This window comes from Varanus komodoensis, unplaced genomic scaffold (genome assembly GCF_004798865.1).
Source record: "Varanus komodoensis strain SLA01 unplaced genomic scaffold, ASM479886v1 scaffold16, whole genome shotgun sequence".
NCBI classification, from domain to species: Eukaryota; Metazoa; Chordata; class Lepidosauria; order Squamata; family Varanidae; genus Varanus; species Varanus komodoensis.
Genome location: NW_025335468.1, coordinates 3,979,125 through 3,991,498, shown reverse-complemented (window position 1 = coordinate 3,991,498; position 12,374 = coordinate 3,979,125). Strand labels below are relative to the sequence as shown.

The following is a 12,374-nucleotide window of genomic DNA, read 5'->3' as shown; positions in this document are numbered from 1 at the left end:
CACTCACTCACTCACTCACTCACTCACTCACTCACTCATCCATGACTAGCCACCTTCTTTCGCTCAGATCACTACAGCATTCTTAGCCATACAAGATCTAGACTCCCAAGCTGCATTTTCTTGGTATTTCATGTCTGAGGTACATCTAAATCCATGGCTGTCAAAGTAAGGCAGAGTATCTTAAAGAAGCACTGCTTTGTTCAGGTGTAGGTCTGAGGTGAGGTAGAAAAAGGAAACAGAATTCTTCCAAAGTAAATACAGTTGCTAACTGTAATTACAAGATAGTGTTTTAATAATGCTCCTGGCAGAGTTTGCCACATGCATTATTAGGATACCATCAAGAAATTTTATCTATCACAGATTCACCTAGGAGTCTGATTTTTTCAGCTGCTTATGGAGCAATGACTCCATCTTGTGGAGATCTGGGCAATTACAGGCCGCTTTTGTTGAAAAGGTGTGGGAATGTCAGTGCTGTGTAAGCACTTACCTTATTTGGTGTGACGTTTTGCTTGCAGCATACTTTGCAAATTTCATGCCAGCACAAGCTACCTCTTTTCTCTGGGTATTGTTCCCCCCGTTGATCACTTTTTTCCAGTTGATCAACTTTTGGTTAATATACACACATGAATAACTCTGAACTTGCCGCATTCAATTTTGGTTACTAGCATCTACAGATATCAGTAGCATCTTGGAGAATTTCTGCTTCTGTGATGTTCTGGCTACACATAAAGCCCTTTCTTTCTTTTTTAATGGAACTGGTTGTTGATGAGATGAATGAATGAAGGATTCAACTTGTGCTAAACAAAGGTAACACTCCACTTCAAGATCACTTCGGGTTTGCAGTTTGGCTGTACTCCTGGATTTAGCATTGTGGAGGCCCAGGTCTCTGCAGCGGCCAGGAGTACCTTTGCACACCTGAGGCTCATTCATCCACTCTGACTCTTCTGAGACATGCCTGATGCCTCTTGTACATCACATTTGGACTTCTCTAATGCATTATATGGGGGACTGCTCTAGTTATTAATTTTACTCCTGGCTCCTGAGTGTTTTTTTAATGTGCTAATGTTTAAAATTGTGCTACATTGGCACATTTATCATTGCACTTTTTCTTTTGTTTTGTTGTAATTTGGTGTTATGAGTGTAAGCCACCCTTATGGCATTTATTTACTGGATGGTATACCAATCTAGCAAGACAATCAAGGAAGGGCAATTCTGTGGTCCCTAGACCCTGTCTGAGGGCCCAGAACATACGGGATCTGCCACCCTCTGAGGTCACTCAGTGTTGGCGATTCAGCTCCACTCTTCTGCCTCCTTATAGTTGATGTGGAAATTATCACACCAGCTGTCCTCTGAGATCAGAAAAGTGACCTTGGAGAGGTAGGCGGGGAGGTGAAGAGACTGGAGAGGCTATGCTGCAAAGCTGTGCTGAGCCTCTGCCAGACTTCTTTCCTTCCCTGCTGAGGCACCATGGTTAGATCAGCAACAAAGCCTGTGATGATCAGCAAGGAAATCAGCAAGGATACGCAGAAGCCTACAAGTTGGGAGGCTTCCATCTCATGAAGGTGCAAGTCATAGGACTGCACCTTAATCTGCCAATTAATTCTACTCTTAGTGGGTGGTTCAGTGGGTGACATTAAGCAAGGCACTACTTCTCCATTATAGGGATGGTAGCACTGGCCGGCCTTAGAATTATTGTAAAGATTATTGAGATAAATGTGTGTTAAAGACTGTGCATTTAAGATAAGCTACGATGGTGGTGGTGGTGATGATGATGATGATGATGATGATTCCATAGGTTAAACTCTTTGACAAATATTCCCGGCATGTACCTCTGGGAGAAGTGAGGATAGCTTTGAACGCACTAAACACTTATGAACACCTGGAATTCTGTGAGGCACTTAAGAAGACGACGAAGGTAATAATGGATACTCTATGTCATTTTGGAAGGGCTCTCGAATTCCTGTCTTAAGAATGTTGCAGATCTAGATTATTAATACAAAGGTTTTTCACCTTTATGAAGACCTAATTCACATTTTTGTAGCCTTTGGGTCACACTCAGCATTTAAGTATATTCTTGTTCCAGATTATGCCATGGAGGTTTCAGAGCACATACAACAGTTTGCTTAAGGTGACAATCTTGGCGAGGTAGTTTGGTTTGCATTACTATAATTTCTTGTGCTACTTATCAAGAGCAACTGAAGAAATCTCAGTCTCCCCAAGTATTTTCTCACCAGCGACTGTATCTGTGTCCGCTGTTGTTACTTCAGAAGTTGAATTTGGCCTTGATGTAGGCAGTCCTTGGCATTCTGAGCATTTGGGGTTTTTTTTTTTTTTACTTCATTCCAGAGTCTCTCTCTCTCTCTCTCCTACCACTTCCTTTTCCCTTTTATATTTCATACGCTTTCATATATTTCTTATATTCACTTAATATAGTTATATGCACTGAATAAATGTAATTTAGGCTTAGAAACAGATTAAAGCACCTTCTAAAATGCCCACATTTTTATCCTTTTGTTCTTTTTAGTATATCTAATTAATATCTGAGTAGGAACTGGTGATAGAGTTTATTTTACCTTTGCTAGAAGGCAAAACATCCTTTTGGGGGGTTGTTTTTAAAACCATTTTCATTATATTTGGGGGGTGCTGTCTGGTACAGAGGAGGCAGGCACTATGTGGAATATTTGATTACTAATTTTGTTTTTTATTTTCAGTTTTTTATTTTTTCTTAGGGGTTCTGTACAGTTTAGTATAATAAAGATTAGTTTTATTTTAGAGAAGTTTTTGGACTGAAACATATTTCATATATAATTCATGAGTTCTGTTATTTAAAAGTAAATAACTTCTGTTAAATCATTAAGATCTGTGTGCATGAAGGGGTGAGTGATTTTTTTCTCCTATCTTTTTCTACTTTTAATTTGATTTCATGGAATGTAAATAGATTAGGGTTAAATAAGCAGAACAGATGCTTCTAAAGTAAAAGAGCATATCACTGATGTGGCTTAAAAAACTAAAAAGAAAGCTATTTGCTGCAGATGAGCATTTGTTGAACAGATATTGAGTAGGGGAGGTATGTATAACAGATACTTTGACAAGGTATAAAAGGATTCATAAGTGACTCTTCTTTTCACAGATGATTATTGATCTTGATGGCTGCTTTTTGATTCTGTTTGGGAAATTGCCATGATTAATGTGCATGAGCCTAATAAAGTTTCTCCAGTTATCTTTCATGAATTGGCTGATATCACTATTTGATTGTGAACAGGGACTTATAAGCAATTTTAGATTCTTTACTGGATAGGAATGGGGTTGCTCCCAAAGAGGCAAATGGTGGCAAGATTTACAATTCAGGCCTATAGGACTGAATTTGTCATATTTGAAGAATTGCGCATCCTGGTAAGATACTACACCTTCATTTCATCTATCTATCATAACTGCTTTAGATAAGATTATTTCTTGACTCTTACATTTTTGCTACATCAAATAATATTTGCAAGATACACCGGTGGTCTCAAACCATCACCCTGTCTGCGTGGAGTTGCAATTTTCAGATTTGTTTCTGGCACTTTAGTGTTTCTCTTCCTAATGATGAATTGTTTAAAAATCAGATTTCTGCTGGGTTACTCAAGGATTTTACCGGGGGGGGGGGGGTGGTGCGGATATAGAGTATGCCTCCAACAAGACTTAAAAAAAAAAAGACAATGCATTTCTATAAATAAGAAGTTGAAAGAAGTTGAGAGCCAGTGTGGTGTAGTGGTTAAGAACATGGGACTGGGACTCAGACGATCTGGGTTCTAGTCCCCGCTCAGCCATGGAGCCAACTGGGTGACTTTGGGCCAGTCACAGGCTCTCAGCCCAACCTACCTCACAGGGTTGTTGTTGTGGGGATAAGATGGAGGAGGAGAATGATGTAAGCTGCCTTGAGCCCTTTGTAGGAAAAAGGCAGGATATAAATCGATAAATAAATAAATAAATAAATAAATATCCTTTAACCCAGTTTACCATTTGCCCAACTCCTCCTAACAACTTTATCAGGAGCTCCATAACTTTCAATTCAAACTGAATTAGAATTAAATGTAAACTGGATACAAGTCAAGAGCCAGGGTGGTGTGGTGCTGAGAGGGCTGGACTGGAGATCCCGGAGAGCCCACTCGGCCATGAAGCTGACTGGATGGCTTTCACCCAGTCACTGCCTCTCATCTGAACCCACTTCGCAGGGTTGCTGTTGCGAGGATAACATGGAGTAGAGGACTACGTAAGCCCCCTTGGGTTCAACTCTAGAGTAAGAAAGACAGGCTACAAATGCAATGTAATTACACTAATATTTTTTCACCTTAATATTTGAGGTAGAATTTGCCTTAACCAGTATAGAAGTAGCATTCTGGAAAAATGGACTTCTCACTGAGATTTTGACACAATGTCTTAAATAGCAAAAGCATGAATATTTTTTATTAGCTAGTACATAGTGACATGATGTACACCTCGCCCATAAATGTAAACCAAAAATTTCAACATTTTATTCTGGCTTGCACAGCATACAGTAGAGCTATAGCCAGTGTTACCTTCTTGGCTTTTTTCCCTTTTAATGGGTACCAGACTGGGATTATCACTTTCGCCACTGATGTTTGATTTAGGTTTGGAACCCCTGGCATGACTGAATAGGAGTATTCATGGCTTGGTGCTTGATTGCTTAGAATGCAATATTATTCTTTATGCTGATGATTTTTATTTTTTATCTTGAAACTCTAGTAGTTCCATATTTGAACAAAACTCTTGGGTTAATCAGTTAACTGGTCAAAATCTGAAAGGATGCTGAATGGAGATACTCCATATAGTGTATTAGCTAACTGGCAATTTTGATGATGTCCAGATTTTGTTACTTATTTTGGAAAATTTCTTCTCACTTATCTCAAATGAACGAAGTAAGTTTGAATGCATGTATTAATGACATCTCGTAGATGGGCATCTTTAAAGCTGAGTTCATGGGGTAAGGTGAATACACTTGAGAGGACTATTATCCCTCAGATTATTTGTGTTGCATGTAGGATTCCTCTTATCTGTACCTGGCATATATGTTCAGAAACACGATGTTCTATTTTACAGTTTGTCTGTGTACATCCCTCTCAGCCATTAATATCCCTGTTCATTTAAAGACATTGCATTTGGCTCTCTGAATCTTGCTTTCTATCATCAGGCCAATGCTACAAAAGTCTTCTCCACTTAGATTGGGTTTTCCATCCTGGTGAGATTTAGAATTTTCCTGTCTGCATCATCTGTGCAGAGTGTTGGCATTAGGCTTTTAGTACATTCAAATGGATAGGGATCCTCTCACACCTATGGCAATTAGAGATGTGTTGCATATGCAACCTCAGTTACATTTGGATCCATTTTTATGCTAAATTGACTGTGTGTGGTAATCTGGATTTAAAAATGGGCAAGAAAATGTTTTTGGGACAGACTTGAAAGACAGGTTGATTTTCACCTTGGATCAATTAGCACGTGCTGCTGATAAGGGTTTATCATGTTCAGATTTGCATGCTGAGCATGATTTGCCTGCAATGGATGAACGGCAATATTTTCAATTGCACTATTTCTTAGAATCTAGGCTTGTCCTTGCTGCTTTCACAACTTCAGAGTTTCCTTCCCTGTTGGAAACATTCATTGTATCTGTTCCGCTATATTGCCCCTTGGTCCACTTGGTGGCTTGTGCTCTTTTCTCAGTCTCAAGTGCTGCAACTCCTCTGTGTCTAAAGGTTTAAATGGCAGAAGCAGGTGGAGTTGCCAAGGTCACATGTGCTATTACTCCCCCACCCCCCTCCCGTGACATGGGAAGCTGACGCTGTCATGTGTGGTAAGCCACATGACCCAGCAAATCCACATGATTGCACCATCCAGCAGTTGACAGGGTAGTAACAGGGAAGGGGCACCCGCATGGCTCCAGTAACATATGAATGAGTCGTACCAGCCCGGGGAAGGCTGCTGGCAGCACTTGCTTACATCACCCCAACTGGTACAAGTGTAAGTCATTTGTGCCAAGAGGATGTCGGATATCCTCTTGCATTCAGGCAAATCCAAGCAGCACCGGGATTCTGTGTGAAGAAAAAGAATGGCTGGATGCTTGCAACAATTTTTTAAAGTAACACACACATCCAGAACTATGATTCACCCTCCGATGGGTGCTTTGTGATTCTAACAAATTCAGCTGCCACACTCATGCTGGAAGCATGAGTTGTATTAAAGGGGTTGCAGGCTGCTCCTTGATAGAACTGTTAATATGAGTCTGTGTCAGGGGTTCTTTGGCCAAGAGAAGAGCGGTGCAGGGCAGAAGAGTCTGGGCGGTACTTTACATAAACAGTGCACTATTGATACACTGGTCAGAATGGACTGGACTGGACTGGAGATTTAAATGTAACTGTGTACTGTGCCACATTGAACCCTTAGCAGGTGAAGGCTGCACATGGAGAAGAGTTGAGCACAGGCAAAATGAGTTCTGTTGTGCCATTCAAGGGGCTTCACAATCTCCTGCAAGGGAGTGGGAGATCATGCCCCCACACACGAATGCTGACTGGAAGAAATGGGGAGTGCAGATGGTGTGGAGGACTTTTTCCATGGGTTGAGCCTCAGTGAGTCAGCCTTCTTCGAGGAAGGCTCCCTGGCTGCTGCTGTTCCACCTCCTTTCTTTCATAATGCCAGCAATTTCCTGAGAAGCAGAGAGCTCCAATGTAGCTCCTCAGCAAAGAGTCAATTTTATTATATTTCATGTATATCCTGGCCGTTTTTCCTCTTGCAAGGAAACCAAGGCAGTTTACATGTTCTCCCCTCCAATTTTATTCTCGCAACAAAACTCTGTGAGGTGGGCTAGGGTGAGAGAGATTACTAGCCCCGAGCCACTCAGTGTGTCTCATGGCTGAGCGGGGAGCAGAAGACAGATCTCTCAGGTCCGCAGTCCAACACCCTCTCCGCTATCCCACACTGGCTTGCATAATCACAGTGGCCAATGTGACTTGTTTAAGCCATATTGAGCTGTGACTTGCGCTGGCATGACCGGGAACTTCTTGAATATTCAAATCATGGCTTGTTGTGTCATCCGAACCCATATGGGGTTCATGGAAAGGTTAAACAGCCCTTGCGTAACCCTATGGGAATGACCTTCTGCATGCACTACAGCCTGCTCTGGCTAAAAATAATATTCTGGCCTGATACTGACAAGGAGGGAGCCCAACGGACCCTATGGGGCAAAGCAGGCTCCAAGTGAGCAATTGACCCCAGAGCAGTTAAGTGTTGGCTGAAGGCTTTCATCATGCCTTCCAGGCTAGGTCATTCCTTCCAGGCTCCACTCCTTTTTAGAGGAACAGAAGTCCTTAAAGGGGCAGGCCTTTGCCATGGGGCCCCATGTGTCCTTTCTGACAATTCATTCCATGCATATTGCCAGCACTGGTGGTTCTACATGGGAATGCAAATCCTGGCATGGAAGGGGTTGGTTCCTCAGGGGTGCAAGGCCCTGGATCAAGAGCTGCAGTCCCAGTGGGCTGGGTTGGCTTCTAATACCAGTGCCTCCAATGCCACTGGTCTGACAGATCTGGTTGGCCTCTTGTCATCCAGGTGAGAACCCAGACTCATGTTCAGGGTGGGGGATCCTTCTATGTATGCTGCCATTTTGCCTGCAAAAGTATATCCATGTGACACCCACATCTTTTCACAGGACACAGTTGGAGAAGTGCTTGTGTCACTGAAGTGCCTTCCTATTTCTCAGAGGATAGAAGTTGGACTACTGAAAGTTAGAACCTCCTCCTTGTATAATAGTCCAGATAAATGTAACTATATCTATTTTCTTGTCCTCTGCCTGAGATTTGTATAACCTGGTAGCACACAGTTGACTTATAATGGATACGACAGATAATGCTGGTCTTGCTGAATATGATCAAGGCAGGAACTGACTCAGCTGTGCAATCTCTGTGGTTGGGGAGCCAGGGTAGCTCAATGGAAAAGTATGTAATTGGCATGGAATTAGCAAAAAGTTCCTGGTTCAGTCTCTGATCTCTCCAAATAGTGCTTAGAACCAGGAGAACTGCAGCCAATCAGGGTATTGTCCATAATTATATGCTGGGTGGTCTCATTTAGCGCATGGCACTGTCTACCCAAGCCTATCCTATGGCTGCAGCTGTAATAACTGAGGAGGGGATGCTCAGGTACTAATACTTCTATCACACTCTTGCTCAGCATTGGAAACATTCAGACTATACTTCAGTTATCTTAAGCGCACTGACCTTTAAAGTGGCTTCTGGCTGCAGTTCAGAATGATGATGTCATTGAAAAGAACAAACTGAGTGCAACAGCCAAAGAATAATAGCATCCAGATGCTGACATTGGAGGAGAAATTGCAATAAATAATAGCAGGGAAGATAATAGGGAAAATATGATACAGGGTCCTCAGACCTTACCTTCTGATAACTGCAGACCCAGCTTTCTTCCCTGACAAGAAGCCCCAAGACATTTTCAGGCTCTCCCCCACAATCACTAGAGCTAGAAACTTGCCTTTCTTTTTGTTTTATTGGAAAGCTAAGAGTTGCATTCTGTGTTTTTCTCTCATTTGGTCAAGATCCCCAAAAGACCTCTGGAGCCTCCTTATGGGCCCCATATTCTGCTGTTGCCTATTTGCAGCTGAGTTTGAGATCAACACCCATACCCCATTTGCCCTGGGACATGTGACTCATCTTTACCATAATGCTTCCCTGTGAAGTATTCACACATCCTTTCACAGGGTTTCTCCCCACTATTGCCTCTCCTACAGTGTTTGAATCCTTAGTATTTATAGGTCTCCCTGTCACAGGCACAGAGAAAGGTGCGCTTTGTGTTTCTTCCTTAGTCAAATTCTTTCTTCCCACACTTCAGTAAACATTCACCAAGCATGTGCAAGGTCCTTATGAAACCTCTGTCCAATTCTGAGGAAGAGTGTTGCCATCTTGGAACAATAATTCCAGATGTTCAATACCTTGCACTCATGTAAGCTCTTCTGATGTTCTTCCTGTTTCAGGTATATATGCAAGGATCAATATGTTTTGCAACCTTCAAAAGCAGAAGCATCAGAAAACCAAACCCAGGATCCTTGGACCAATGACGGTGTTCAATGAAACTTTTCTCTTCCACCTGCCAGAGCGTGTCATTTGGGACTGTGCTGTCCTCATCTCCATTTATGAGATGCATCCCAGCAGCAGGCTGCTTGTTGGACAGGCTGTGCTGGGGAAACAGGGACCCATGAAAGACCACTGGGATCGCATGATGCAGGCCATCCAGCAGCCTGTAGCTGAGTGGCATCCTTTGCTCATTTAAAGGGAGGCTGCTGCCAAAGCTGCTGCCAGTGATATAGATTTGGCAGAGGAGGCATTTCTCTCTCATGAGCTGCTGCAGCCTTCAGGCAGAGCTGGCTGGAAGGGCCAGCTCAGAGCTGCTGTCACTGAAGCCACACGGCTGACCTCATGCTGTGCTTCTCATTGCTTCGCTTTCTTCATTCCTTGAAGTGTTTCCACTGAAGAAAAGCATCTTCTTCAAACCAAGTACCAACTTACTTTGCATGATGGTAGCGCATCATCTAGAACAGGAGTGGGAAAATTAATATTTTGGCCTGTAAGTCCCATCATTTCTGACTGTTGGCTATGCTAGCCAGGGTTGATAGGAGTTGCCAAAACATCTGGAAGGCCACAAGCTGCCCAACTTGATCTAGTTGCTGTAGCTGAAATTCGGACCTAAACACACTAAGTTCAGATAAACATCATCTTGCCTTGAATAAATTATTTCGATCAGCTGTGAGGAGACTGGGTCCCTTCAAACATTGCTGGAATAAGACGCCCATGACTCTGTTGACTGGGGCTCATTTAGCAACACCTGGAACACTGCAGGTTCCCCACCCTTGATTTAGATATTCAAGACTTGAAGAAACTAATGCCTGGGGCTGGGTGGAAGTCTGCATTCATTCTCTGATTTGAACCCAAATCACAGTCAAGGAGGCTTGTCACAACATGGCAGGGAAGAAGCCATGTGTGTCTCAGTAGCAGAGAACAAATGCTGTAGGCAGAACCTCAGGTAGAATCCTCAACGTTTTCAGTTTAAAAGGACTATGGCTAGGAGTGCTGGGAAGACCTCTGCGTATTATTTTTGCACAGTTGCTTCCAGTTGTATGTTGTTGCTGTTATGTGTCATCCAGTCATCTCTGACTTATGCCAACCCTATGAACGAAAGCCCTCCAGAATGTCCTATCCATTGTGGAGTTAGTCCATCTCTTATCTGGCCTTTCTTTTCTTCTCATGCCTTCGACATTCCCTAGCATCCAGTCGCATGCTGCCTGAGAATGATGGCCACTGCAGTCCAACTTTCCTGGAGCTCACCAGTTCAGAGGTCACTGGGCTAGGTAGACCCTGTAAGGTCCTTTGTGCAGGGGCTGCTGTTCCTGGCTCAGGGACGGGGCCTCCTGGCTCAGTCCCACCACAGTGGTCAGCATCATTCCCATCCTTGCATGGCCATGTATTCCCTTGCTGGCCTGCCTTGCCGCTGCCTGAAAACAATGGGCAAACAATGACTGGGTTGAAAGCAAATCAGAACTATTAAAGAGCAGGACTATGAGAGAACAGCATGCTTTGTAGTGACTTAGCACTGCTTTGCAGGAGTGCAGAAATCTCACAGAGCCAGGAGTGTTATAAATCCAATTTCCACTTAAAAAACCTATGTGCGTTGTGCGTGCACACACAAACATATCACACACACACACACACAACTTCCACTGTCTCTTGGGCACTGAAGGACCACCCTCTCCTATAAGGTCCTTCCGGAGACTGTCTCCTTAGACTCTCTTGTATGCCTTTTGGCAGAGGCAAGTTTGACAGGAATGTTGGAGGGGGGCTTTTTTTTTTTTTTTGGCTGCACTTGATCTTATGAGTCTCTCTCCTGGGGATCCGTCTGATCATTTTGTAAGGTTTTTTGGGTTTTGGTTTTTGTTGCCTTCATAAAGCTTATTTATCTGGCAGACATTCCATTCCAGTATTTTATGCTATCTTGTCTGCATTTAACCTTATTTGGCTTTTGTTTTATCTGGCTTTTAATGTGCTGTTTTCAACTGTATTTAAAACTGGTTTTTGTTTTATATTGGTAGTCGCCTTAGAAAAGTGGGAGAGGCATTTGCCAAGATAAATAAATAAAACGACATGTGTTCAAGGCAGCCACAGGCCCTCAGGCTTCTCTCGAGTAGCCGCTTGGAGTTGCCAGTCAGAGGGCTTTGTGCAGCCATTTCATCTTTTCCTCCTTAAGAAATTTTTGGTGGTAAAGAAAAAGCAGCCTGGAAAAGCGGTGGAACAACATGGAAGGATTACAAGCAAACCCTGTGATTCAGCCTTTCCCAGTCTAGTAGTGTTGGCATCATTCTTCTGACCAATGGTCATGCTGGTTGGAGATAGAAGGAGTGGTAACCCAGCGAATCTGGGGAGTGCTGGGAACACATCTGGAAAAAATCAAGTTGGGGGAAGTTTGCACTGAACCTTTTAAATAAAATTATCTCGTTTTGTGTTAAGGCCCAAAGAACGTGCAAATATTCTGACTTTTTTTGCTTGGGATTGCTGCAGCAGGTGCCTTTTTTCCCTCTGCCGTGAGTACAGTCATCGTTGAAGTGTAACAGGAAATTTTGTGCTATCTAGCTTTTGTCAGAATCCTGGAATCTCAATTTGAGAAGAGGGAATAAAACTCGAGTTCGTGGGAAAGACCAAGTGTCCAGATCATCTGAGGCTTTATTGTTTTACCCCAAGGTTCCCGCGGTACACTCACGATAATGCAGGCTGCACTACCGGGCAGGCAGAGATGAACTCTACTGCAAAGCTTCAATACCACTACAGGGCATTTATAGGTACACAGGTACAGGGCAATCGATGACAGAATGCAGAGATTACAATAAGATTCCGAGGTCATCACATACAGAACAGATAAAGAAATGTCAGTCAATCACACAGTAACAATGAGATCACAATATTTCTAATTGTCTGCATTGACACTCTAGTTGAGCAACTTGAACCCATCTCCAGGTCTGCTCAGACATGCAAATTCAAGCTACTAGAAACTATTCATGATAAGCTCAGACCCTTATCTTGACTCTAAACATTCTGCATGATCAGGGCACATGAAGCCCTCTGGGCTATCAAAAGATTATTGTAAACTGAATTCCAACAATGACTATTTACAATGTATATTTGGGCTAAAATGGCCTACTGTAGCCTACAGCTAAAGGTGAAAGGAGCGGGGGATGCCATTTTAAACAGTGACAGCTTGGTTTTGAGAAGGAAGACAGGATTTGATCCCACAATGCAAAGGCACACAGGAGTAATGCTTTTCAGACAGGA

General features: G+C 42.9%; 1 protein-coding gene across 1 annotated transcript in view; it reads left to right on the top strand.

Moving 5' to 3' along the window:
- The window catches only part of LOC123021358 (synaptotagmin-1-like), an 11,653-nt gene extending 2,326 nt beyond the window's left edge, over positions 1–9,327 (top strand). Inside the window, exons 4-6 of the mRNA XM_044426070.1 lie at positions 1,796–1,915; positions 7,700–7,811; positions 9,032–9,327. Coding sequence (XP_044282005.1) covers positions 1,796–1,915; positions 7,700–7,811; positions 9,032–9,327 — 528 coding nt within the window. The remainder of the gene's footprint in view (positions 1–1,795; positions 1,916–7,699; positions 7,812–9,031) is intronic.
- The last annotated feature ends 3,047 nt before the right edge of the window (positions 9,328–12,374 follow it).